Source organism: Arabidopsis lyrata, assembly GCF_000004255.2.
Source record: "Arabidopsis lyrata subsp. lyrata unplaced genomic scaffold ARALYscaffold_4, whole genome shotgun sequence".
Lineage (NCBI taxonomy): Eukaryota > Viridiplantae > Streptophyta > Magnoliopsida > Brassicales > Brassicaceae > Arabidopsis > Arabidopsis lyrata.
The window spans coordinates 23,165,850-23,191,950 of NW_003302552.1; the positions used below are offsets into that span (position 1 = coordinate 23,165,850).

The 26,101-nt window shown below is 39.9% G+C and overlaps 7 protein-coding genes and 1 non-coding gene across 9 annotated transcripts; 4 read left to right on the forward strand and 4 right to left on the reverse strand.

Moving 5' to 3' along the window:
• Window positions 1-160: 160 nt before the first annotated feature.
• LOC9318196 (autophagy-related protein 18a) lies at window positions 161-2,526 on the forward strand. Its single transcript, XM_002880274.2, has 4 exons — window positions 161-1,151; window positions 1,653-1,896; window positions 1,984-2,110; window positions 2,191-2,526. Exons 1-4 carry the CDS (start codon window positions 372-374, stop codon window positions 2,279-2,281), a joined length of 1,242 nt encoding a protein of 413 aa, XP_002880320.1. The 5' UTR covers window positions 161-371; the 3' UTR covers window positions 2,282-2,526.
• A 2,664-nt stretch (window positions 2,527-5,190) lies between these two features.
• On the forward strand, window positions 5,191-6,390 carry LOC9316388 (glutathione S-transferase F8, chloroplastic). Its single transcript, XM_002880275.2, has 3 exons — window positions 5,191-5,519; window positions 5,605-5,653; window positions 5,819-6,390. The coding sequence occupies exons 1-3, from the start codon at window positions 5,244-5,246 to the stop codon at window positions 6,265-6,267; spliced, it is 774 nt and encodes a 257-aa protein (XP_002880321.2). The 5' UTR covers window positions 5,191-5,243; the 3' UTR covers window positions 6,268-6,390.
• Window positions 6,391-6,924: 534 nt separating this feature from the next.
• TRNAG-CCC lies at window positions 6,925-6,995 on the reverse strand. The gene has a single exon. It is a non-coding gene; the product is annotated as a tRNA-Gly (tRNA).
• A 171-nt stretch (window positions 6,996-7,166) lies between these two features.
• Window positions 7,167-10,587, reverse strand: LOC9316389 (putative indole-3-acetic acid-amido synthetase GH3.9). The gene is made up of 4 exons (XM_021028195.1): window positions 9,623-10,587; window positions 9,421-9,522; window positions 7,910-8,733; window positions 7,167-7,837 (listed from the first exon to the last, which is right to left on the reverse strand). The coding sequence occupies exons 1-4, from the start codon at window positions 9,916-9,918 to the stop codon at window positions 7,290-7,292; spliced, it is 1,770 nt and encodes a 589-aa protein (XP_020883854.1). The 5' UTR covers window positions 9,919-10,587; the 3' UTR covers window positions 7,167-7,289.
• A 1,837-nt stretch (window positions 10,588-12,424) lies between these two features.
• LOC9318197 (dol-P-Man:Man(5)GlcNAc(2)-PP-Dol alpha-1,3-mannosyltransferase) lies at window positions 12,425-15,168 on the reverse strand. 2 transcript variants are annotated; one of them, XM_002882085.2, is made up of 13 exons: window positions 14,954-15,168; window positions 14,833-14,867; window positions 14,616-14,753; window positions 14,456-14,524; window positions 14,131-14,288; window positions 13,995-14,061; window positions 13,848-13,901; window positions 13,573-13,661; window positions 13,361-13,477; window positions 13,120-13,229; window positions 12,969-13,047; window positions 12,827-12,883; window positions 12,425-12,736 (listed from the first exon to the last, which is right to left on the reverse strand). In XM_002882085.2, the coding sequence occupies exons 1-13, from the start codon at window positions 15,162-15,164 to the stop codon at window positions 12,556-12,558; spliced, it is 1,365 nt and encodes a 454-aa protein (XP_002882131.2). In that variant the 5' UTR covers window positions 15,165-15,168; the 3' UTR covers window positions 12,425-12,555. The 2 variants fall into 2 exon arrangements, with proteins under 2 accessions (XP_002882131.2, XP_020883153.1); XM_021027494.1 differs by having other exon boundaries at window positions 14,616-14,748; window positions 14,954-15,011.
• Window positions 15,169-15,298: 130 nt separating this feature from the next.
• Window positions 15,299-16,303, forward strand: LOC9318198 (translocator protein homolog). Its single transcript, XM_021027495.1, has one exon. It carries the CDS (start codon window positions 15,545-15,547, stop codon window positions 16,133-16,135), a length of 591 nt encoding a protein of 196 aa, XP_020883154.1. The 5' UTR covers window positions 15,299-15,544; the 3' UTR covers window positions 16,136-16,303.
• A 1,386-nt stretch (window positions 16,304-17,689) lies between these two features.
• Window positions 17,690-18,886, forward strand: LOC9316390 (REF/SRPP-like protein At2g47780). Its single transcript, XM_002880277.2, has 2 exons — window positions 17,690-18,281; window positions 18,377-18,886. Exons 1-2 carry the CDS (start codon window positions 17,955-17,957, stop codon window positions 18,758-18,760), a joined length of 711 nt encoding a protein of 236 aa, XP_002880323.1. The 5' UTR covers window positions 17,690-17,954; the 3' UTR covers window positions 18,761-18,886.
• Window positions 18,847-20,892, reverse strand: LOC9316391 (WD repeat-containing protein 89 homolog). Its single transcript, XM_002882086.2, has 8 exons — window positions 20,699-20,892; window positions 20,408-20,621; window positions 20,224-20,319; window positions 20,013-20,087; window positions 19,764-19,874; window positions 19,580-19,671; window positions 19,418-19,502; window positions 18,847-19,323 (listed from the first exon to the last, which is right to left on the reverse strand). The coding sequence occupies exons 1-8, from the start codon at window positions 20,836-20,838 to the stop codon at window positions 18,967-18,969; spliced, it is 1,170 nt and encodes a 389-aa protein (XP_002882132.1). The 5' UTR covers window positions 20,839-20,892; the 3' UTR covers window positions 18,847-18,966.
• Window positions 20,893-26,101: the final 5,209 nt, after the last annotated feature.

Genomic DNA, 26,101 nt, shown 5'->3' on the forward strand with positions numbered 1-26,101 from the left:
TTTCCGAATATTTTATTTTCTGCACCAGAGTTTTTACGATACCCACAGATTTTACACAAATTTGTTCTACTATAGAGAACATGGTAATATTGAATATTACATTTTCAAAAAGTAACAAACACTCGATTTTAGTTGGAAATTAAATAAAATATTAACAAAAATTTCTTTAGATATATTATAGAAAAGTTAACAATAATTCGGCTCCGAGATAACAAGAATGAGACGGCGGCCGCCTGAAATATCCAGACGTGAAGCAAAAGCAGGAATGCGACAAAGACCTTTCTCTAAAATAACCTACCAAATTATTCTTCTTCGTCTTGACGCTACTGCTTTTTATCCGATTTCAGATTTCTCCAGAATCTTCAGATTCCATGGCCACCGTCTCCGCCTCCCCCCCTTGGCCAAACCCCAATCCCACTCCAGGCTCTGCTGCTTCTTTCTCCTCCACGGCTCCGCACTCTGACGATGATTCCGACCGCCAGCTGGATTCCAATCCCAGTTCACCGGCGACGCCTCTTCCTTCCCTGCTCCACATCTCCTTTAACCAGGACTACGGTTGCTTCGCCGTCGGCACCGATTGCGGCTTCCGAATCTTTAACTGTGATCCCTTTAGCGAGATTTTCCGGCGTGATTTCGACCGAGGCGGTGGCGTTGCCGTTGTGGAGATGCTTTTCAGATGCAACATCTTGGCCTTGGTTGGTGGTGGACCCGATCCTCAGCATCCTCCCTGCAAGGTCATGATTTGGGATGATCACCAGAACCGTTGCATCGGAGAACTCTCTTTCAGGTCTGATGTTCGCTCCCTGCGCCTTAGGAGGGATCGGATTATAGTCGTTCTCGAGCAGAAGATATTTGTCTACAACTTCGCCGACCTCAAGCTAATGCATCAGATCGAAACCATTGCAAATCCCAAGGGTCTCTGCGCTGTTTCTCAGGGAGCTGGTTCTTTGGTGTTGGTTTGCCCTGGTCTGCAAAAGGGCCAAGTTCGGGTCGAGCATTACGCATCTAAGAGGACTAAGTTCATCATGGCTCATGACTCCAGGATAGCTTGCTTTGCCCTCACGCAGGACGCCCACTTGTTGGCTACGGCTAGTTTCAAGGGTACTCTCCTTCGGGTCTTCAATACTGCTGACGGCACCTTGTTGCAAGAGGTATTTTCTTACTCCTTTTGATCGAACGAAAGCCTTGGCCTTAGCATTTCTATATGTAAGTACTAACACGAACACAGCTCAGTCTAAGAAGTAACTGCCTTGCTATATTTAGTTGTTTAGGCTAAGCAAACTCTTTTAACTGTAAGTGTTTCTGATTCTAAGATATAATTCTGCAACTCATAGTTTCTGATTCTAAGAATTACTTCTGCCGAGTGCAGTGTGATGATTTCATTTTGAGTTGGTTTTGAATTTGTTTGTATTCGACTTTTTATAGCATTATTCATACTGTTTGCTGTCTCTCTGTTAAGCTATACGGAGGCCCATCTCTTTTGACTGTAATCACCCTTATGTTTCACATGGGTAGCTTCATAGGAAAATGTTTCGCATTGAATCTAACATTCCTCATTTATTCGATTCATAGCTTTTAAATCCACTAGTTTCTTAGCCGCCTCTCTTAGTTTGGTGCAATTGATTATAACTTGTTGTATATAATGTATGCAGGTAAGAAGAGGTGCAGACAGAGCTGAGATCTATAGTTTGGCCTTCTCTTCAGATGCCCAATGGTTAGCTGTCTCAAGTGACAAAGGAACTGTTCATGTTTTCGGTCTGAAAATCAACTCTGGATCTCAAGTGAAGGACACATCCAGAAGGACACATCCAGAATGGTTAGCTGTCTCAAGTGACAAAGGACCTGATGCAACTCACGCTGCTTTATCACCGTCATCATCTCTATCATTACTCAGAGGTACATACCTTAAACCCCAAAACCAGTTTCTCGGTAGCGTTTTGAGACGTCATCATCAACATCAAACCTTGCTCTTTTTCCAAATAGGAGTGTTACCAAAGTATTTCAGCTCGGAGTGGTCAGTGGCTCAATTCAGGTTGGTTGAAGGATCTCAATACATAGTGGCATTTGGACATGAGAAGAACACAGTGGTGATTCTTGGGATGGATGGGAGGTAAGCGAACCAAAGCCTAAACTTAATAATGTCCAACAAGTCGGATCAGCAATTTTGTTTGACATTTGGGTGTTTTGCAGCTTCTACAAATGCCAGTTTGATCCAGTGCAGGGAGGAGAGATGTCTCAGCTCGAGTATCACAACTGTCTGAAGCCGCCTTCTGTGTTATGAAACAACAAGTCATCATTCTCTAACTTCCTTTCTATATATAAAAATCTTGTTGAGTTTCTGGGTTTTAGGCTTGTGTCTCTGGTAGCATATGTGGTTTGCGGTTAGGTATGGAATGGTCGGTCAATCTCGAAGGATCAAGAGAGTATGTGTATATATATGTAAATGTTGAACCACTAATCACTTATTGATTTAATTAATTACGTTGGATCTCATATTGAGAATACAATTTTGCTTTAGTAAAAAAAGAAAAAATCTTTTTTTGTGACAAAACAAGAAAAAGGAAGGTCAACATTACTAGAGAGTGAAATGGTAAATGAAGAGAGTGATAATGAAAGTTGAAGTGTGTGTTTCTGAGTTCTTGACATCTATAACCCATCAGATGAGGAGGGACTAGGGAGATGGTTCTGCTTGCAGCAACCAGATTTGGTTATAACAGAAAGAAGAAGAAGAAGAAGAAGAAGAAGAAGAAGATGAATCTATCTATCTTTTGTAATAATTTGGGTGATATAGGAAAGTAAGGAAGGATTGATTGTTTTTGATCCTTCTTCTGATGTTGAATTTGATTGAGAGTTAGTTGGTCAAAAGGTGTTATTGGGTTTAGAAAATTAAGAAAAACAGGTGGGCGTTGTCGGTACTTGTCCTTTAAATTATTTTTGTTTTGGGACTTGTTTAATATTGAACGATACGTTTACACGTAAAAAGTCTTCTCTTTTGAGTCGTCTTCTCAGGAAAGATGGATCAAGAGATTCGTTTGTACGAGAGGTTGGTTGACTTTTCCGTTCGACGCCTATATAGAGTATAATCAATCTTATGTAATTGATGACGACGTTCTCTACACTTTCGGGAAGAAATGTGTTCACAAAGGAAGGATTACGTTTTAACAGTTTTATGTGGATATGGAAAAAAAAAAAAACAGTTTATGTGGATATGGAAAAAAAAAAAAACAGTTTATGTGATGTTTATATGTACAAATTTTCTGCAAAATAACAAGGGGAATTTTGTTTTTTTTTTTTTTTTTGTGCAAAAGGGGAATTATGTTTTTTTTTTTTGGTAGGCGGGTAGGAGACATTAAAACACTACGTGGAACTGCAACTCCACTAATATCCTCTAACAAAACCGGATAAACATCATCCGGACAAAACTCAAAACTCTGAAAACCAAGCGGGAAAGTAAACGCATAGTTCGCTAATCCATCTGCTAGACGATTAGCTTCCCTATACACATGAGTAACCCGGACTAACCAGTCCCTCGATATAAAGATGTGGCACAATCGTACCAGGAACGCCAGAGGATGGGAATCCCGAACCCCTGACTGCAAAAAACCCACCACCAACATTGAATCCACCTCCAATACCACCCTTCGAAAACCCCGCTCCCAAGCGATAACAAGGCCGTAGTATACTCCCCATAATTCCGCCAACGGGGCCGAACAAATACCTATATTAAGCACAAAACCGCCTCGCCAGCTTCCATGTTCGTCCCGGATAACACCTCCCGCAGTAGCCTTCCCCGGGTTCCCATGAGAGGCCCCATCCGTGTTAATAGTGACCCAGCCCTCAGCCGGTTTCTGCCACGCAACCTGCCTCACCTCCCGACCGACTCTCTGTTCCCCACCATTAACCACCGAATGAGCTTTTATCACCTCCGCAGCCACATTTTTGACAAATCTTGTCCTATCCCGACAGCTCCCAATTTCACCAAAAATGTTACCACATCTCCACTTCCAAGCCCACCATATCCCCATTGCAAATAAGGTTGGCCAGGTTTCATTCCCCACACCCGACGGTCTATGTAAGTTCCCAAACAACCACTCCAATAAAGACATTGAAAAGAATGCTCGTCTCTCCCGTTCTAGTACCAACCGCCACCAAATTCCAGCCATAGCGGGGCAGTCCCGCAACACGTGAAGGATAGATTTCGTCGCACCCTTACAAATCGAGCATACCTCCGTATCCGAAATCCGCCTGCGCACTCTCTCCATGTTTGTTAAGATCACCTGGTTCCCAACTAGCCAGAGGAATGTACGGACCCGTTCCGGTGCCACCACCTTCCATATTCTATCAAAAAAAGCTGCCATAGAAGGCATCGGTCTCTCCTCATACTTGAACAGAGTATATGCAGACCCAACAGTGAATCTTCCATTCTCTGTTCCGGACCAAGAGATTTTATCTTCAACTCCAAGGGTTCCTTTAATCACCACTGCATAAAGCCTCTCTCTTATATTCACCGGAAGATAAGTCTCCAATCTTGTCATGTCCCACCCAAAACCCTTAGTCCAGTACTCCGCCACTCTCTTACCTTCTTCTTTGACGGGTAGATTCACAACCGTACAATCTATGAGTGGTCTCCCTATAAGCCACCTATCTTTCCAAAAATTGATGCTCTTCCCGTCACCAGGTACCCAGCCTAAGCCTCTCGATATCACTTTCCGCAGCCCCACACCTATACTACTCACCGTTGACGACCACGTACTTTTCGGGACAGTCCATGACTTATCTTGTGCCGCCCCTACTTTATATTTACTCCTCAGAATTCGAGCCCATAAGCTCTCCTTATCCTCCATCAATCTCCATCCGACTTTTGCAAGAAGTGCTCTGTTCATATCCCTGGCCATCCGCAGCCCCAGTCCACCTTCTTTTTTCGGTTTATAAACCCTCTTCCACGATACCAAATGCATTTTTCTCTTCTCAGGCGTGCTTCCCCAAACAAACGCCCTTGATAATTTATCCAATCTCTCCAGTGATGATGCGGAAAGGAGAATAGTACTCATCGAGTGTACCGGGATTAATGATAATACCGATTTTGTGAGTGTAATCCGGCCTGCCAAGCTCAAAGTCTTCCAAAAGGGGAATTATGTTTGTGTCAATAAATCGTGATTAAAAAAATGTGAGATGGATAAAAAGAAAAAGAAAAAAAGAGAGACGTGCGTGAGTGTGGGTGGTGGTGAGAAGTTTCTGGAAAAATGGGAGCAATTCAAGCTCGACTTCCCATGTTGTTCATCTCTCCTTCTATAAAACACCATTCCTTCCTTCATTCTTCTTCATCCAATTTCAAAGTCAGATCCAACAAATCTTCTTCTTCGATCATCATGGCCACTATCAAGGTTCACGGAGTTCCCATGTCCACCGCCACCATGCGCGTCCTCGCTGCTCTCTACGAGAAGGATCTCCAGTTCGAGCTCATCCCCGTCGATATGAGAGCCGGTGCCCACAAGCAAGAGCCCCACCTTTCCCTCAACGTAACCCAACGAACAAACTTGTTTTTGGTGTTTTTCCAATTATCTATCTGACGGCGATTTGATTCTGCTCTTTCTTTTGTTTCAGCCCTTCGGTCAAATTCCTGCTCTCGAGGACGGTGATCTGTCGCTTTTCGGTCAGTTTACTATGATTTGACTTTTTAGATTTATAGATTTCATCATTAGGTGGTCTTACTTACTCACTTTGTGTTGTTGGTCTGTTGGATAACGACGATTCATACACATCAATCTGGCCATCAACTTTTTTTTTTTTCTTTTTCTTTTTTGGTAATATTTTGCAGAGTCAAGAGCCATCACACAGTACATAGCTGAGGAATACAGTGAGAAAGGTGAAAAGCTTCTCTGCCCAGGCTGCAAGAAAGTGAAGGCAACCACCAACGTTTGGATTCAAGTCGAAGGTCAACAGTTTGACCCTAACGCCTCTAAGCTTGCCTTCGAGCGTGTCTTTAAAGGCATGTTCGGTATGACCACTGACCCTGCCGCTGTCCAAGAGCTCGAAGGTAAGCTCCAGAAAGTCTTGGATATCTACGAGGCTAGGCTCTCCAAATCTGACTTCTTGGCTTGTGATTGCTTCACTCTTGCTGATCTTCACCACCTCCCAGCCATCCATTACTTGATGGGCACTGACTCCAAGGTGCTCTTTGACTCTCGCCCTAAGGTTAGCGAGTGGGTTAAGAAGATCACTGCCAGGCCTGCTTGGGCTAAGGTTATTGACCTCCAGAAGCAGTAGTGACCCCTCTCTCATTCTTCACTTCTTTTCTTTTCCTTTTGTCTAAATAAACGAGTCCTGTGATTCTCTTTCTTTGCTTATGTACTTTTGTTTTTCAGTATTTGTTATATCATCATCCTCCTCTTTTGTGTGTTATTGTTGGGTTTGTTCATATATGTGAACCACCGTTAGATTTCGTCGCTATTTCTACATTTTACCTGTAAGAGGTTCAATCTCACGAACCAATATTTACTTAATGACTCAAATAGCTGTTAAGCTGAGAATAACCTTATATAATATTACACGTCTTTGTTCAAGAGCCGGACATTAAACTCAATCGGATTCATCAGAAGATATGTTGCTCTGCAATTGCGTGAAGCCTTGGGAACCAAGATAAGTGGTTTTAAAAACCAGAGTACCAATGAGCTGAGAGTTTAGGAGACCTCTCACTGAAATTGACTGAGTACATTCCAAAACTATTCTTGTATCCGCATACAAAGTAGCCTCTCATGTCTAATCCATTCCTAGACGTAGTAGTCATGTATTTTTTTTCTCTTTCATACACCAACAAGAGCAGAGAAGAAGAGAAGATGCATTAAGAAACACTTGACTTACCTAAACGGCTCTAAGCCATCTATGTGTCGGAAAATATGTTAAAACAAATAAAAATGTGCAGAGTGCGCATCCAGGGAATCGAACCCTGGTCAGTACCGTGGGAGGGTACTATGATACCACTACACCAGATGCGCATGTTGTTATTGTAAAGATTATTTCAATTACCTGATTGATGATAGTAAGAAGCAGAGCAACTTGAAATACAATGGCGCGAGGAGGATTTGATGGATATTGGAACCAGAGAAAACCTGCGCCGGAGTTATAAAACGGCGAAGGAAGAAGGAGAAACAGAGTGGAGCAAGTGGTGACGGTGAAGCAACGACTGTCGTTGTAAGTCGATAAAATTACTTAAAACAGCGAATCCGATCGGATGGTTATTACAGTCACAGAGTAATGATTAAAGCTCTTTCTTATAAAAGTCTTGAGGATCACGCGACCCAAGTCGGGTCACGAGGGCTAAAGAAAGAAGCCGTTACGTGTCCGTTCAAGAGCTTGAACGTTGCACTGTTGGACTTAACACATCTGGGCGTTTTATACTGATTAAACGACCCTCCCTGGCTTATAATCAGATCCATCAGTTTCTCGAACGTTCCTGGTTTCACCACTCTGATCTCTAACGCCCCTATCGATCTCTCTTTCGTCCTGCATTGTCTGTATATGTAATCCAGCTCTTCCTCGACCGCAACGCAACACCCTTCCATCAGCTTCGGCTCCAGATGACCTTGGATCTCCCAGAATAGCACGTAGTGGCCTGGCACTGATGACGTGTCCGCGTAGCTCGTGTACTCCGCCAGGAATGCGTTGCTTCCAAGCTTCTTCTTGGCTAACGTTATGCTCCTGTGCAGATCTTCTTCGTTGGTTTTGTCTAAGTCGATGCTTAGAACTACGTTTCTCCGGCAGATGAACCGGAACTGTGGTGCTTCGTTGTAGAAACCCGCCACTTGAAGAACGTCGCCGATTCTGTATCGGTACAATCCTGTTTGAGCATATGAATCAATCATCAACAAATCCAAAACACTAACTAAACACACAAACAACGTTTCTTTACCTGCGAAAGTTGTGACGACCAGTTCATAGTAGCGACCGAGTTTGACATTGACCAAATCAACGACTTTATCACACGGGACTTGTTCATCATCGTCTAGATCAAAAGAGAGTGCCCCGTTTTTCCCGAGAGGGATAAACTCGAAGTAGCACATGTTAGGCAAAAGAGTGAAAACTACGTCGGATGGTTTGGAGAGTGGTTCCACGTTGACTCCAAAGTAAGTCTCAGAGGAGGCATACATTGGACAAACCAATGGAATCTTCCCTTGGCCAAAGAACTCAAGTGCTGGTATGTATTGAGCCATTGAGCCCGTCACTACTGCTTCGATGAACTTTGCTCTAGGCCAGAGATGACACAGAATCCCTTTCCACGACGACCGACTACAGATCTCTTCGATCTCGCTAGCTAACTCTGGATCGGGCGACGTCAGAAGACAAGACATTGCGATTTGGCACCCTGGATCGGTGATCATGGGGTTGAGACGACCGGTGCGGATGTCTTCACAGAGCTGACTCCATTTCTTCTCGAGGTAAGAGATTGCACGGAGAAACGCTGAAGCAAAGACAGCTCCTAAACGCATCACTTTGTGGCGGTGAATCAGACCGGCTAGTAACTGACAGTACATGCTTTGGTTGCTGTCTTCACAAAGGATGGTTTGGATAGGACTGGTTAAGTCGTTGAATGGATCATAAGGTCTGCACTGGAAATGCTTGCTCTTATAGTAACTAGTGAGGACAGCTCTGATTGGTAGACCACAAGGAGTTGATGTTTCAGCCTTTACGAAATTCAGGTACATTGCTTTGCCTTTGTCAAGTCCTGGTATGTACCTGTTGTAAAAAAAGTTAAAAAACAGAGCAAGAAGAAGATGGTAAAAAAGGTAACCTCAATGGATATGAAAGATTCTTGAGGTTTAGTGAGTGCTGTTCAAAATTCTCAGAGAATCTTTGGTGGGGACATCAAAATTGGCGTGTGGATAAAAGATGATGGAAGCAAACTTTATAGTACATGACATGATACCACTAATTGCCCCCTAAAAAATACAAAAACTTCTTTTTCTTCCTTGAGTGAGAAACCCATTGTGATGATTTTATTGGTACCACGGCAAGTACCTCTTATGAGTGTTTATTATATACATATGTATCTAGATCCCATATGTTAGTGGTACAATGATTATGAAACCATATTCACACTGTGGTAAGCATTTTTGTTCTTTCAATATTAATGGATAACATTGAAGAATTTGATGTGATTTCCTTCCACTTCCATAGAGATTGGCTTTTGAGACATATCCATTATCCTACAACTACAGGAACAGTCCTAGTGGTTCTTTTGAGACCAGCCACTTCTTTTTTTTAAGGACATGATGGTCACCTATTGAGTAAATATTTCCATTTTCACTTTAAAGATTTCAGAAAGTAGAGCTTGCCCTTAAGCTTTTAAACTACATCCAGGAGGATGTTAAAGGAGATCATAGAAGATGACAGGATAATTATTAAAAGGAGGAATTCACTGACTTGTTCACGATTGGAATGATAAGATTGTAGAGAAAAGTTCGGCGATCAAGATCTTCAGAAATGGTTGGCATTAGCTTTGGCTCTCCAGCAGAAGTCCCAGAGCTGAAAAATGCAAGAAAACAGTTAATTTTCATTAGCTAAAAGATAACACAGAGAGAGATGTAGCGACTAAAAAAAGTTATAGACAGAAACAGAAACTGACCTGCATAATATTTCAGTAATAGGATGGCCAGTAATGAGAGAAGAGTCTTCTCCATTAGCAATTCTCTGAATGTACGGATAGATATCTTTGTATGTGATGATTGGCACAGATCGTTTAAACTCCACAACGTCTTTAGAGCCTTTCATGTACTTACTCAAGTACTCTGTGTCCTTGTTTCTTTCTAAGATCCCACATAAAATGTTATCTTGAACTTCAGCAGCTTTCGAGGTGATCCTCTCGAGCTCTGTTAATGCATTGCCACCTTTGTAGTTGTAATCAAGCTTCATTACATCCATTTTTTAGCTTTAACCAAAGACAAAAGAATAAAAAGAAGAAGAAGAAGAAGAAGAAGAGGAGGAGAGGTAATGAATGCCTCAGGACTCAAAGGAAGGAGGTGTATTTTATAGTGGGTTTAGCCATATTTACATACCCAGAAATGGATATTAACTTTGTCCTTGCAACATATCAGTTAAAGGGAAAAAAAAAAGATCAGTGCTGATATCATCAATTATGCAAGCTCTCAGTTTCAAGGAAGGACAATACGTATAAGAAAATCATCTACTTAAAGACACTAACAAAATAATATTGCGCAAACACATAGCAGCTTCTTCTCTCTACTTTTTTACTTTAAACTTGACTTTCTGCCGCATAGCAGAACCTTATATAATGGCTATGAATACGATATGTCTACAATAGCCTGAGTCATGTTACAGCTACCAAAGAGTCATTAACATGTTCTCAGTAAAATGAAGAGACTTTGTTCAGCATGAGAATCAGGGAAGCAATCACAACCATCCATTTTTTATCAAAAAAGGGGGCCACATCTTTTGGTGATCAACCACTGTCATGATCATCAAGCTTTAAAACATGATGCGTTTGGTGCTCGCCGCATCTGATAATTGGCGAAAGTCCACCACTAGCTAAACAATTGCTGACGCTGCTCTGTCCCTCAAGAGGAACAACTCTAACAAGACATTGTGGAGGCTGTTGGGGGTGGATTCTTTTTCCATATGCAGAAAGGGTTTAGTGACAAACAAAAAGCTAAACTTGCTTCTCTCTGTTATTTTGGTGACTCGGTTTGGCATATAATGTATCGCACTATTGACCCTTTTCCATGCATGGTGATTCACTTCTCACCATTCCCATAACAAAACAAAAGAGATCTAACAGTCTTTAAACTCAGATACTATTGGTTCGTAGTCTTATCCACAAGCTAGATCTTGTTCCCTCTCCAGATTTCCCTGTTTAAAGCTGAGTTTTAACAGCACAGCATCAATTAAACCTATGTGGGTTTTAAAATGTGAACCAATGTTTTAATTAAGGTGAAAAAGAGAAGTTGTTACACGAAACTACATGGCTGTTCTAGTGTCACAATCAGACTTTCGACTATTTCAGTGACATATTTATTCTTTCTGTGCAAGTTGTAGAAAGGTTAAGAACTTCACTTTTCTTGGCATTTCCGTGTTAATGGAATTCACACTCAACAAGAAAGCAACAGACAAGCTGTAAGAAGAAGTTTTCTATGTAAGGCAAGTCTGAAAGCTGACTATTAACATTTTCATGAGTAAACATTTCCTTTATCTTCTCATGAAAGAAAAAAAAAAACAAACACAACTTTAGATTCAATGGATGCAGAACACTGTATGCCATATGTATCAAGACTATGTAACCACCGAGTCTTATCTTATTTATTAAGAGAAAGAAAAGGAAATAAAGATGACTCATGGGTAAGGAGCAAAAATAAGTAAAAGCAATAAAAATAGATAGACAAGGTGAAGCAAAGGCCTATGAAAATAAGCTCATGTCTTCCTATTTTGGGCGTCAAGCTTTCATTTGCCAGCACCAATCAATGTGTTAACAGAGACACTTCTCTACCAATATATCACGAGACCATAAATTTAACTACAACTGAAAAACTCTTTGTTTACCTTCTTTAGGCAATTATCAACAGAACACGAGGACAGACAGTGACTAATAAACCAAGAACTATAAAGAAAACCACAAGTCTCTTTTCCTAGTCACTGTGGAGGTTAAGGAAACAGTTTTGTATCAAAAATGATGTGTTTTTTTAATAAAAGATTTAATCACAGATGATCATTCAAATATGATCACAAATAACAGTTTGACAACGAAAGGTACTATTTTCAACAAACAAACAAGTGTTGATGGCAAAGTGAAGATGGACAATAGTAATTATTCTTGGTCATCAGTAAATGTATAACAAGAATCATGAAGGGGGCAATAGAAATTTCTTGCTAAAATTTTTTTATAGCTTCGTGGTTTTATTAGACAACATGAATCATGAAGGGTGTACCAGAATGACCTCAAGTCCTTAGTGAGCTGTGGACATCTTTCTATGGCCGGTTTTAATTCGCTTCCTCTAGATTCAGCTTGATCCAGTCCACTCCCATATTGTTTATGACTTGCCTTGACCAATGATCATAGAGTAGCTAGCTTCTATGCTACATGATCAAGTTCAATGCCAATGAAGTTACTAAAAGAATAAAGACAGAACAGTAAAAAGTCTACTTAAGACATAAGTTAGCATATCTGTTGAGGAAGAATTTGCACTTGCAAGGACAGGTTATTACGCAAGAAGGCACATATTCTACACCAAGTCAAATCAAGGAAAAGCTAAGAACCCAGTTTCATAGCATAACTATTATAAACTACGAACTTTAAAATTCTCATCTTTTCTTTTCTTCTTTCTTTTAGTACAGTAAGATTCCCAATGCCGTTGAAAACAAATTCCTTATGTCTAATTCTTATACATTTCGTCCTAAAATAATTGTTATAATTTAGTTGCCCAAAAAAAAGAAAACAATTTATAAATCACCATGATTACAAAACTCATACATTAAAGTTAACAGTTAATTTTATAGCTTATCTCTAAGTTTTGGAAACAAGAAGAAAAAAAAAGAACATCAAAAGGTTCACTTATGCTTTTTGTGTATTTGGGATTTAGGGTCTTCTTTGAGCTGGTAAGGATCGTCTGAAGGAGCTAACCAGAGACCGACTAGAATGATAAAGTGTAGGCACAATAGCAAACCCGAGGAGGCTGGTGTTGATGGATACACGTTCCAACAGAGCTCGATGCCGAGGAACAAGATCAAGCTTTTTCAGTCAAAACAAAAACAAGAAGACGGGTTAGGTTTTGGAGTTTTATAGTGTCGTTACGGGTAAGAAATGCAGAAAATTATTTACCGCAGCCAAGTGGGAAACGGTGTTCTCCATAGCAGATAAGGTAGTGAATAGAAGTACCTGTTATGATCATATGATATGAGTATTGGTTTTGAGGCCAAGAATGTACGAGAAAATTAAGAAATACCCGGGTTTTTTTGGTTACCATGAGTAGAACTGGTAGTGCAGAGAGCGAGCACATACAATGCCGATGAAATTCCCAACAAACATGGTCGTGACGATATCTGCGAATCAAATGAAATGCCTGTAAGTGTGGGCACAGACAAATATAAGCTAAATTGACAGTAAAAGCTTACGTTCTTTCGTAAGAATCCGTGAGGCTGAGACATCACTGATCGAGAGTGAAGACGGAAGCATCAAGAAGAAATGCCTAGAACGCATGAAGCCTATAATCCCACCTTCATGCCTACGAAAACCAACATATTCATTAAAACTGATGCTAAACACACAAGATATGGACTGTAGTGGCAGTACAAAACTGCAACTGCTTTCAAATTGCAGCTGTCTTATGAGAACTAACTCTGTGATTGTACTTACTTGCACCATTTATAATTTGCAAACGCCGCAAGGAGACAAAGGTGAGCAATGAGCAAGCATACTGCAAATTCTTTGGATACAAAAACTCGTTCTGGAACAAATTTGAAGTTAACAGACCTGTTGAGAGCTCACACTAGAGTTAGAGGTCAAAAGATATTTTTAGATCCCATCAACATGTTTATTAGATTTAGCGGGAGAGGAGTGAACAATACCAGAAGTGAATGAAAACACGTCCAAGATCAAAGGCGTTTGCTATGTATGAAACCGGATATGTCATCAGAAAGGGCAATCCCACGAGTATCTGTATAATCATTCATTGACCAGCTGAATGGTACTGCTTCCATAATCAAAACTATAATTCGCTGGATACTGCAACTCACCTATTTACATTGAAGAAACAGTTAACAAGTTTCCAAAATTTCATGGAGAAACAATGCTACGCGGAAAAATTGGTGTATAACGGGACTTATAAGAGATAAAGTGAAACCTGAACAAGAGCTGCACCAGCCAAAGCAGATACCACTCCAATTATATTCATGGCCTGTGAATAGTAAAACTTCACATATGAAGAAACAATGCAAAAAGAATAATAAACAAAACTCATAAACTAATTCTCTTCCTCGAACATATATACCTTTAGCAGCAGAAGTAACAAAGGTGGAGCATACAAAAGTACATTCATCTTTATAGAAACAGCTCCACTGAATAAAAAAGAAGGGTAAGCAGACTAGTCAATCTCAAGAATAGAGAAGCAAAAGCAGCAACCTTACCTAAAAACAAGCATCCCTAGATGCCATTTACGATAGAGAAAGAGGGCCATTGATGAATGTAGGAGAGTCATGGCAAAACAATCATTAAAGAGACGGAGAACAAAGATTGAATGTATCCTCTTGGATAGACATAGTAGACATAGCGCCCACCATGGCACCTGAAATAGGTAAGGATACAAGAAGAGTAAAAGCACTCCCATTACAAATGGACAAGTCAAAACCAAAAATTCTTTCATTAACATCGTAAATGGGACAAGGATAGTCTCAGGGAAGACGTCCACTAGTACTTGAAGAAAAGAGATAAGAAACAAGGCTTCATTAGTACCACATCAGTCTTGACATAGATGAACAAGACGATCCCCAGATTGACAATGTAGAGAACACCAAAAAGAATCTGCAACATGTGAGAGACTAAAATTGAGAAAAATGAAGTGATGGATGAATCAAATTCCGCAGCTAATCCAAAGAGAGGTAAGTCCAAGTACCTGAGCAGGGTAGACTTGCCCACCAGTTAAGTTCTGCACTGCAGAGTAAAGATAGAGGAAACCCGCTGGATAAACCAATGGCCCTGTATCGCCTTTCAAGTTCCCATAGTCTCTCTCTCCCCCTAGAAACCCACTAACCTGCCCCAATACCAAAACTTTCACTTAAAAGACGACGACTACTACTTTGAAGAAACCACAGTTGACCATTGACACGAACCTGTGACATGTAAGCATCCCAATCGATCTTCGTGTCTGTTTAAAGCAAATGAAGAAATTAGGTTAAAGCCCATGTCCAATGCACATTTCGGAAGCAAAAAATGGAGGAAATCAGATCTCACATGGAACATAGGCGATAATAAGTCCGACGAGGATTGCATCAGCAAGAATTAGAGCGAATGCGAATGGAAGTTTAGGGTTTTTCAATAGATCGGGAAGAATCGTCTCCTTCCCGAGCTGACGGTTACGAGAAGCTCTCAAACTCGCCGGTGATGAGGCGCCCGCCATGAAAACAGAGCTAATCGCACCAGTGAAACAGACTACTACTTTCATATTATTATTAGCCCAAATTAAATGTGCCTAATGGGCTTATTGTCTTAGTCGGTGTAAAGCCCAATAAATAGTTAAGCATCGTAATCGTCCAAAAAATGTGTATGCGTCAGACATGAGCATATTAGTAAGCACGTGTCCACTCTTTTTCACTAAGTCGGTCGATTAATATCCAAAAACAAAACAATTATTTAACATTCCACGTGTACACATCACTGGCCACGTGTCTCTCCACCACCAGAGCCTTGGCCTCTTTGCTTCTTCTTCTCTATTAATATCATCATCTCCTGATTATACTCTTCTGACCAAGCTGCTTCTTCAACTTCTTCTCCATCTCAAATTTCAATAATCTTGTTTCTTCGTTCCTGTTTCGGACTTTTGTAATGGATTCTCAGGACATCAGATACCGTGGCGGAGACGACAGAGACGCTGCAACAACGGCTATGGCTGAGACAGAGAGGAAAAACGCTGACGACAACAAAGGAAAACGCGATCAAAAGAGGGCCATGGCGAAGCGCGGTCTGAAATCTCTGACTATAGCGGTTGCGGCTCCTGTGCTCGTGACGCTCTTCGCCACGTATTTCCTCGGCACAAGCGACGGCTACGGAAATCGAGCTCGGTCGTCGTCGTGGATCCCACCTCTGTGGCTCCTACACACCACGTGTCTCGCGTCGAGCGGTCTGATGGGATTGGCTGCGTGGCTTGTATGGGTCGACGGTGGCTTCCACAAGAAGCCCAATGCTCTGTATCTTTACTTGGCTCAGTTTATGCTCTGTTTGGTTTGGGATCCGGTTACGTTCCGGGCCGGGTCGGGAATAGCCGGGCTTGCGCTGTGGTTGGGTCAATCAGCTGCGTTGTTCGGATGTTACAAGGCCTTTAGTGAGATAAGTCCGGTCGCTGGTAATCTGGTAAAGCCGTGTTTGGCTTGGGCTGCGTTTGTAGCCGCTGTTAATGTAAAGCTTGCAGTCGCGTGAGATCTGTAAACGCCACCATGTTTGTAGAGTCATATGAGTGTTTTCTTTCGTTTTTGTGATATATACATAAAGATGTCATTGCCATCCAATGGTCTACTCATTGTAGAGTAATAGACATGAACATGATATACTTGAGAAATAATGTGATATCTCTGCATCTTTTTTTTTTTTTTCACTGAATGATATTGGTATTAGATTCGGAAAGGTTACAATACATGAGAAAGAAGAGAATAAACTATAAAGAGACACAATACTCGACCCATAACCTACGAAGAGGAAGGGAGATTTTGATAATACATTGCAAAAACCAAACTAATCTTATCTCAAGACTAACTAAGCTTTCGAAGCTCACCAAAAGAACTTTTCGCACAACAAACTATGAAGACGGGTTTCAACACTTAAAGCAATAACATGATAGTGGAACTTGGCCTTCTCCGAAAATGATACATCTTTCTCAAATAATGCCTTGTCACGGGTCTCCCGGATGAACCGTAAGATAATCGAGAACCGCAAGACCTTTCAACGCCACAACTAACAAGTATTGAAGCCAACCAAAGCTTAATACTACGGAATAATACCAAAGAGCTCAACCCCAAACTAACATCGAGTAAATTAGTCGAGGAGGAGAAGCATAAGCCCAAAAGAGGGAGACAATAGCCCAAACAAGGGAAGCAGACGACCCCAACACCACAAATGCTAAAACTTTATAAGACATTTGCAATCGATAAGGCCTAACAAACACCAACGAAAACCTACACTAACGGCCTCAAACAGACAAAGCAACTTCAATCAACGACCATGGAGCAAAAAGGCAAAGCAGATGTGGAAACAAACCGAAAAAAGAGACCGAAGAAACCACGTCGCAGATCCGCTCGCTCCAAAGAGAACCAAGCCGCAGAAACAGGAGCAGGCTCACCAAACACAACCTAAGCGTCTGACCACCAAAGGAAAATCAGAACACAGGCCACGACATAAGCCTACAACTCCTCTTAAACACCTAAGCACACCGACGCGTCAAATCCGACTCCATAGCCGACCAGGACCGACCGAAAACCTCAGATCTGAGAGACCACAACCACAAACCCTCCATAGCACGATTGAACCATCCGTTGAGCCGCAAACTATGCCGCAAAGGAAAGAAAAGCTAACGACACGAAGAGGAATCCGACGGCGGCACCAGAGGCACACCAACCGCCGGATTCAACCGGAAACCACCACACCGATCTAGATCTGAAACAATGTCGACTTTATCGCTTGGGGGAAAGGAAACTTCGGGTAAATCCCAAAAAAAAAAAAAAAAAAAAAATCTCTGCATCTATACATACAAGTTTTAAGCGTTGGTTATTTATTTCAGTGTTTATGCTGAAATCAAACAGTGAGATTCTTAAAAGCGGGTCGCTTTTATATGTCTCCAAAACGGAACCAATTCAAACGGTAAAGCCAACTACTCTAGTCAGTTTTGGGTTGCGCCGTTGAAACTGTTTATTGGGCTATTCAATTAACTAAAGTTTATTGGGCTATTCATTTAGGTCCTTGTGCTTTTTGATTTAGCCTCGACACTCGTGCCGACGGAGTGGCCGTGCCTATCGTGTAACAGTCTCGAGCCATACCCCGACACGTGTTAAAAACGGTCCACTAGTAGTGAGACACCTGTCAAAAGGACAGCTGTCCTAGCGGTCACTCGTCTCTAACAATCCAATCCCTTTCGCTTAAAGCCAAAAAAAAGAGCATGTCAGCAACATGCCACGTGGTCCGGTGACATAAGTCTTTTTAAAGACAGAGAGGTTCGTTCGTCTGCAACGGCTCCAAGTTTTTGACAATGGCTGAAGAAGATGAGATAGTAGTCGAAGAAGAGCAATCACAGCCACCGGAGGTTACTCCAGTGCCACCATCTTCTTCGCCCTCGCCTTCGTTAGTGGTGGAAGACGACGATGAGATGAAGCTCAAGCACTTGGAATTCATCCAAGTCGCGGCGGTTTACTTCGCCGCCTGTTTCTCCACGCTCTACGAGTTGGCTAAAGACAACGCTGGTCCCCTCCAACTCGGCGTCGAAAACATCGAAGATTCCGTTCGAACCGTGCTTGCTCCATTATACGACAAATTCCACGACGTTCCTTTCAAGCTTCTCCTCTTCGTCGATCGTAAGGTAAAACAATCAATGCGATTCTTAATTTGAATGTCTCCTCTTTTTCAATGGATGATGATGATAAGTGAGAGGCAAATGATTTGCTTGGTTTTCAGGTGGACGATGTGTTCTTCGATGTTGAGACATACGTTCCTTCGCTGGTGAAGCAAGCTTCTAGCCAAGCACTCACGGTGGCCACAGAGGTGCAACGCGCCGGCGTTGTGGACACCACCAAGAGCATTGCGAGGAGCGTCCGGGACAAGTACGAGCCTGTGGCAGAGTATTACGCAGCGACGCTATGGCGTTTACTGAATCAAGTGCCCTTGTTCCCTGAAGTTGCGCATTTAGTGATCCCCACGGCATTTTACTGGTCAGAGAAGTACAATGATGCGGTTCGTTACGTTGGCGACAGAGACTACTTTGGGGCAGAGTATCTACCCATGATTCCTATTGAGAAGATCTCTGATATTTTGGAACAAGATCAGTGTCGATCTGACTAAGAAGCCAAAGATTCCTTCTTCTTTGGAGCATTACATGTACTCTGTTTTTCTTTCCTTTCTGCAATTTGCTATTTCAAGATTCAATCTTTCTTCAATATTTCATTATAACAACTTTGCCTTTTAAAAACAAGAGACATAAAGAAACTGTCCTCTTCAGTCTCAACTTTTTATAAAAGACACGAGACCCAAAAAGTAGTATTCGTTTACTAGTAAGGAGAGTGTCTGTTTTTCTTGCGGTTCCTTGGCGGCTTAACAACCAACTCACTTGAAGTCCAAGACCGGTTATTCTCTGTAGAATTCTCATCGGAATTCCAGCAACATAGCCGCCCATCTTCACCGCCAGTCCATCCAAATAACCCTGCAGCTCCTCCATACTCACATGGCATCTGCAGAACACTCCTTACTACATCTACGTGACCTCCACCAAGGATAGCTCCAGCGGTACCGATTGATCCAGGCTGTCTATAGTTCACCGGAAAATAACCAATGGTTCCTGCGCAGGTTCCACCAATAACCCATAAATCTTCCCCTCCTGGACAATGGCAATCAACAAAATAATCAACCTGCAAAAGAGTAAATGGGATGTCTCTTTTAATAACCAGAAGGTTTCGCGTTAGTGTTAATGTTTCACTAGAAGGGAAAGAATGAGATTGTTACATTATCCTGAGCCCAACTATCAGATGCGAGTTCCCGAGCTTTCTCTAGGTTGACTTCACAGCTTCCATCTTGCCAGTTCCAAATGCTAGAAAGGAGTAAAGAAATTAGAGACAGCACAATTAACAGACTACAGTTGGAGAGGAGGGCGTGAAAGAGTAGTACCTTAGAGTTTCTATATGAGTGAGACACCAGAGCTTTTTATAGCAATCTCCGAGGAAACCTATTTTGCCAATTGAAGTTCCCACATTGATCACCTAAAGAACGGTCAAGGCAAAAATGGTTCAGTAATCTCATCTACTATCTCGATGCAGCGAAAGAAGGCTGATACCTTAAATCTAAAACTTACAGATTCCAGATGGTCATCGTCATTGATATCACCTTCAGTGTTAAATAGACATATCAATCCATCCACGGAAGCTGAAAGAAGCTTGTTGGGGTTGTTAGGAACAAAGTGTACCTGTAATTTAGAACACCCACACAACAGAGTTGAACTCTATTTAAGTAACAACAAACTAACAACAAACTATTTCGACTCTAGAGATACAAAGGACTACAGTTCCAACTTGAGCAGAAACAATCAGAGAGCAAAACACACCTGAGTGACGTCGTCCATGTGGGATTCCTCTAAACAAGCAACTTGCTTTGAGTTTCTCCAGTCCCACAGAAGAACCTGCACCATTGCTTCAGATTGTGACAAGCTGAAACATAGAAAATGCTCAAAACTGGCCTTTTTTTTTCTCAAAGTGTACTCCTTTAAAAACATTTAGAGATAAAATACACGATTCCACAGCATTGAGATGCCAAACCTGCTCTTTGCATCCACCAGCCAAAAGATGATCTGCAGCACCTCCATAGGAGAAGCTGAAAACCTCCTGATCATCCCCAGCAACAATACATGAAACCTGAAACACCCACCCATGATCAACTTGAAATTCAATGAGATCCGAAAAAGGAATCACATTTTTTAAGACGGAAAAAAAGAAAAGTCACCTGTTGGAAACTTCGCGTGTCCCAAGATCTAATGGTGCCATCGGAGGAACAAGAGTGCAGAACGTGAGGAGAGGCCGCTGAGTCGGAGGAAAACGCAATCTGATTGACGGTATCGGAGTGGCCTTTACATTCGCCGTAGTATTGACCAGTCACCGGAGAGTAAAGCTTGACGGTGTTGGTGGATAACGAAACCGCAATTGCTGTCCAATCGATTCTGTCAAAAAAGGGTTCTCTCTCAGAAGCCTAATAATTTTGTACGGTAATCGAAAAGAGAGAGAACAGAAACCTTACTTTGGGACAATCTGGAAGACGTAGTCAGAGCCGAAGTTGGTCTGAATAGAGTTCTTGAGCCCAACGTTTTGAGCTGAAGAAGAATCCGAAAGCTGGCGATTTTGCACCTCCACTTCCATCTCCGACGACGCTTCTTCCATTGGTTTGAGCGAAATCAAAAAGGGTTTAACGGTTTAGGGTTTGATCGTTACGACCAGTGGAAGAAGCGTCGTCTATAGGTCAAAGTGATATGGCCTGTTTTAACCTTTAGGCCCATTTCTGAGCCAGCCTCACTCACGGTCCATTACGATTATTAAGATTGCTTTGTACCATAAACTATAATTAGCCCAAGCAATTTATGTCTCGTCTATACTAATAGAGAGATTTTCCAGAAAGTAATGTTTCAGTAGTGATCACTGTCAACTTTTAATACAAAATAAAATAATATATGCTGGCCAGAACAAAAACATACTACTAACTAAAATGTGAAAAGAAAAACATTCAAAAAGAATTAAAGCATATAGAAAGGCACGTGATGGCAGCAAACAGATTTAGTGGTTACAACCACAAATATACTACTACTATTGATACTATCGAGATTTATGAAACTGTCTTTTTCCAATGGCCCCGATCGGTCAATGATCGTTCTTCAGATGTAAAGTTGTGTTGACTTTGCAACATATAATATTATTACTACTAATACAGGTAACATGCGGTAATTAATTCTATGTCGATCTTTTTTTCTCTACATATATCATTTTTATGTAATCCTATTTTTATTTTTTTTGTCGTCTAGTTTTATTTCAAAATTAAATGAAGAACATGAAACAGAGTTTGTAAATCACATAGAAAGAAAAAAAGAGCGATACATCTCTAAAACATAAAGATTAATAATAAAATAAAAAAATAAAAAATGAAAATATTATGCATATCTACTATACATTTTTGCAGCAGTTTTTGGGTACCCAAATCAGGTCAAATTTGTTTAATTTTGACCCAGAAATCTTCAATCGGATCTCCTTAAATTTTGGCAAAATTAAAAAACGAAAATAATTAATAAAATCTAAAATATATATACTTTCTCAACTAATTACTATATTTAAACGCTTTATTTATGGTATATTCTACACGATTTTTATAGATAAAGAAATCAAATATGATGATTTAATGCTAATATAACAAATTTGCACTAATTTCCTAAAACCTCTCTACCTAATTTAAACATAAATATATGATTCTTATTTCACTTTTATTTGATCTTATATTTATATTATTTTAAATTATTATAAAATATATAAATAGTTAGTAAATTTTAGTTTTTTTTTTCTGCATATGTTACAATTCAAATTTTTTAAAACGGACATATATTACTCAATCGATGAATAAAAATATGTGTGTAATCTATATTAACATTTTTAAGAACAAATTGAGCATTTGATCATGTCGTTATTTTATTCAGACCCGAAATTGAGTCATTCGGATCTTTTTTTAATTTTTACAATTATCTAAAATGGGACAGTATATCACGGGTGAAATCCTAATTAGTATTTTAAGATACAATTATAAATTGTTTTTACGGGTTGGTTCAAAAACACACATAATTTAGTCATTTTGTACATAAAAGGGGTATTTTTAAAAATGGACATCCAAAGGGGGCATTTTTGAAAAAGGGTATTGAAAAAGGGGCATTTTTGTGAGTCTCCCTTTTAGATTATATGGTTGGACGGGTTTGGGTCAATATTAATACGAGACAATATACCACAGGTGAAATCCTATAAATAACAAATCAAAATACAATTATACAATCTTAAACACTAAACAAAACAAATACAACTTAAAATTTTTTATTTTAGATACAACGCATGTGACCCGTGGTATACAACAAAAAATATTATACACAAATTCATCAATTTATAAAAATAAAAAAATCAAATAATTAACCCGCGGTGTACCGCGGGTCATATCCTAGTAGTATGTTAAGAACGAAATATGGAGTTTGATGTTAAAGGAAAAAACTAAGAAAATGGTACCCAAAGCAAGAATCGTTATATTCCTACACATGGCGCCCATGGAGAAGAAGAAGCAAGCAAGCAGTAGCCTGATTGGAAACTGATATTCGGCCTCTCTCCCACCTTATTAGTACGTAATAAAATGGGAAAAATGCAAATTAAATGCTGAACTTTTTCATTACGTCATTTTTAATCTCAAACTTTTTCTGAAACGATTTAAATGTTGAATTTTTTTTGACTTTCCATTTAAATGCCAAACTTTGTTTGACTTTGCCATTTAAGACCTTGCGTTAAGTCGATTAACGGAGTAATTAAACGCTGATTAAATGCCGTTAACAGCTAAATTGAATTAAAACAATGTTGTTTCTAACATACATCAACGACGTCGTTTTCTCAATTTACAAAACCCAAATTCGATTTCATTTGCCCCAAATCAAAAAATCCCCAAATTCATAACCCTAGAAATTGATTACACTTCGACGGCACACCACGGACTCCGACAACGTTCGATGTTATAGAACTTGAACTCATTATAACAAGTTGAGAGAATCACAAGAATGAATCCAAAAGAGAATAAGTAAATCCCAGAAGAGAATGAAAGAAATCTGAAGCTTTCGATTTCTAGGGTTATGGGTTTGGAGATTTTTCGATTTAGGGCAAATGAGTTTGATTGGGGTTTTGTAAATTCAGAAAACGACGTCGTTTATGTGTATTAAAACGGCATCATTTTAATTTAAGAGGAGCTGTTAACGGTATTTAATCAGCGTTTAATTGTTCCGTTAATCGACTTAACGTCGGATCTTAAATGGCAAAGTCAAACAAAGTTTGACATTTAAATGGAAAGTCAAAGAAAATTTAGTATTTAAATCGTTTCAGGCAAAGTTGGGAATTAAAAACGATGTAATGAAAAAGTTCAGCATTTAATTAACATTTTTCTCGTAATAAAATTGGGAACACCAACTTATATCAAGGGAAGTAAGTCTATGGCTTGTAATCATGACAACGTTCTCATGATGAGGGCACCCAAAGTGTACGTCTCATATTATCTATCTATCACCACTTTTTTGTCTTTGCAGCTGTTTCACATAGTTTTACTTTGGGAAAAATGTCGTTTTATCTCCCAACTTTCAAAAAGTGGCCAATCAATACGTCAACTTCATATGTGGCCATTTAAAACATGAAATAAACGTTGACTAACGTATGAGACATGGAACTTCGTTGACCAGGCCAAAATAGACATGCCGTTATCAGTCGTTAACGGAACTTCTAACGCCCGTTATCACCCGTAACGACTCTGTTAATCAACTTTCAAATTGTGGCCATTTTAAACATCAACTTCATATGTGGCCATTCAAAACATGAACTAATCGTTGACTAACATTTGAAACATTAGAATTCGTTGACCAGGCCAAAGTAGACATGTCGTCATCATTCGTTAACTGAACCTATAACATCCGTTATCACCCGTTAACGACACTGTTAGTATGTCCAAAAAGATTTTTCCCAAATGAAAACACCAAATCCCCAAATCTATTTCTACAACAGCTCAAACAAGATGAATAGTCCTATTATCTCTATCTGCATTTCAGAAAAGCTACATTTAGTCTAGGCCTGGGCATAATACCCGAACTCGAAGAACCGAACCGAACCCGACCCGAAAAATCCGACCCGAACCCGAACCCGAAGTTTTAAAATACCCGAACGGATTCTAAACTTGACAACCCGAAAAACCCGAACCCGACCCGAACTCGAACCCGAACAAGTACCCGAACATACCCAAAATATAAGTACATAGTTATAATATATTAGTAATATTTATACTTGTAATAACCTAAGTGCCAAAATTATTCGGATGTTAAGATATTCGGGTGTTTTAGCTACTTTGGGTTAGATTCGGGTTAAATATTTGGGTTTTATAGATTTTTTGATTATTTTTCAATACTTTGCATAGGTCGGATACAAAATTTCTAATATTTGGATACTTTGGGTAAACCTGAATCCGAACCCGAAATACCCGATCCGAACCCGACCCAAACCCGAAGTTTTAAAATACCCGAATGGATCTTAGTTTTCTAAACCCGAAAAACCCAAACCCAAAAAACCCAACCCGAACCCGACCCGAATATCCGAACGCCCATGCCTATTTTAGTCCTATGATGGGTCTACAAGTTTGCTTCCATGATTCCTTTTTAGATTTAAAACAAATATATAAACAATGTTTGCTTCCAATTACTGGCTCTACGATTGTCTATATATCAAACCATGTCCTTGGATTATGCTTTAAACAAAAAATTTGTCCTGATTTTCTCTTGATTATTTTCAAAACGACGTCGTTTTGGATATACTAACAGAGTCGTTAACGGGTGATAACGGATGTTATAGGTTTTTTTAACGAATGATGACGACATGTCTATTTTGGCCTGGTCAACGAATTCTCATGTTTCAAATGTTAGTCAACGATTAGTTCATGTTTTAAATGGCCACATATAAAGTTGATGTTTAAAATGGCCATAATTTGAAAGTTGATTAACAGAGTCGTTACGGGTGATAACGGGCGTTAGAGGTTCCGTTAACGACTGATAACGGCATGTCTATTTTGGCCTGGTCAACGAATTTCCATGTCTCAAACGTTAGTCAACGTTTATTTTATGTTTTAAATGGCCACATATGAAGTTGACGTATTGATTGGCCACTTTTTGAAAGTTGGGAGATAAAACGACATTTTTCCCGTTTTACTTTAAATACAGTATGAGAACAGGGAACACTTTTTATATGAGTATTCATCATTCCATGATATAAGTTAAGGGTTCCAATACCTGGTCCAACTGTCTTAATAGACTTTTCTACCTCTCGAGTTAATAATGGGGAGCCTTGACTCTTATTCATCTTTCTTAATCATTTCGAGCAACTCTCAATGCAAGACAAATCTCACTCCACTTTTTGTTTGTTACCTTATTATTATTATTATTAATATTATTATGATATTTCTTCTGCTGATCTTGTCAACAAAATACTAAACTTTTCCTGCGCGGCTGTTTATATATTACAGCTGTTATCAAAGGTTTCGGCGTGTCTCTTGTTTAACTAGACTCAAATTATATACATATATATATATATATATCTTAAACTCGATTTTCTCAACCAAATTAAATTTAGAAGATTCTACTTGTTATAACTCATCAGAGATTCGTAGTATCCTGAGGATTTTCTTTCCAATGAATTTTGTCTTTTCTTTGCCCAAAAAAAAGAAGAATTTATCTTTTCTCAACGCATGTATCTTGTGTAAACTGGTGAAGGCCGTGGATACGTCATCAAAATACTTGTGATCGAAGCATATGAACCTACATCAATAATTTCATTTCCAATAAGTCCTAGTCTAACGGATTCTCTATTAAAGATTGAACAACTTTGAGTT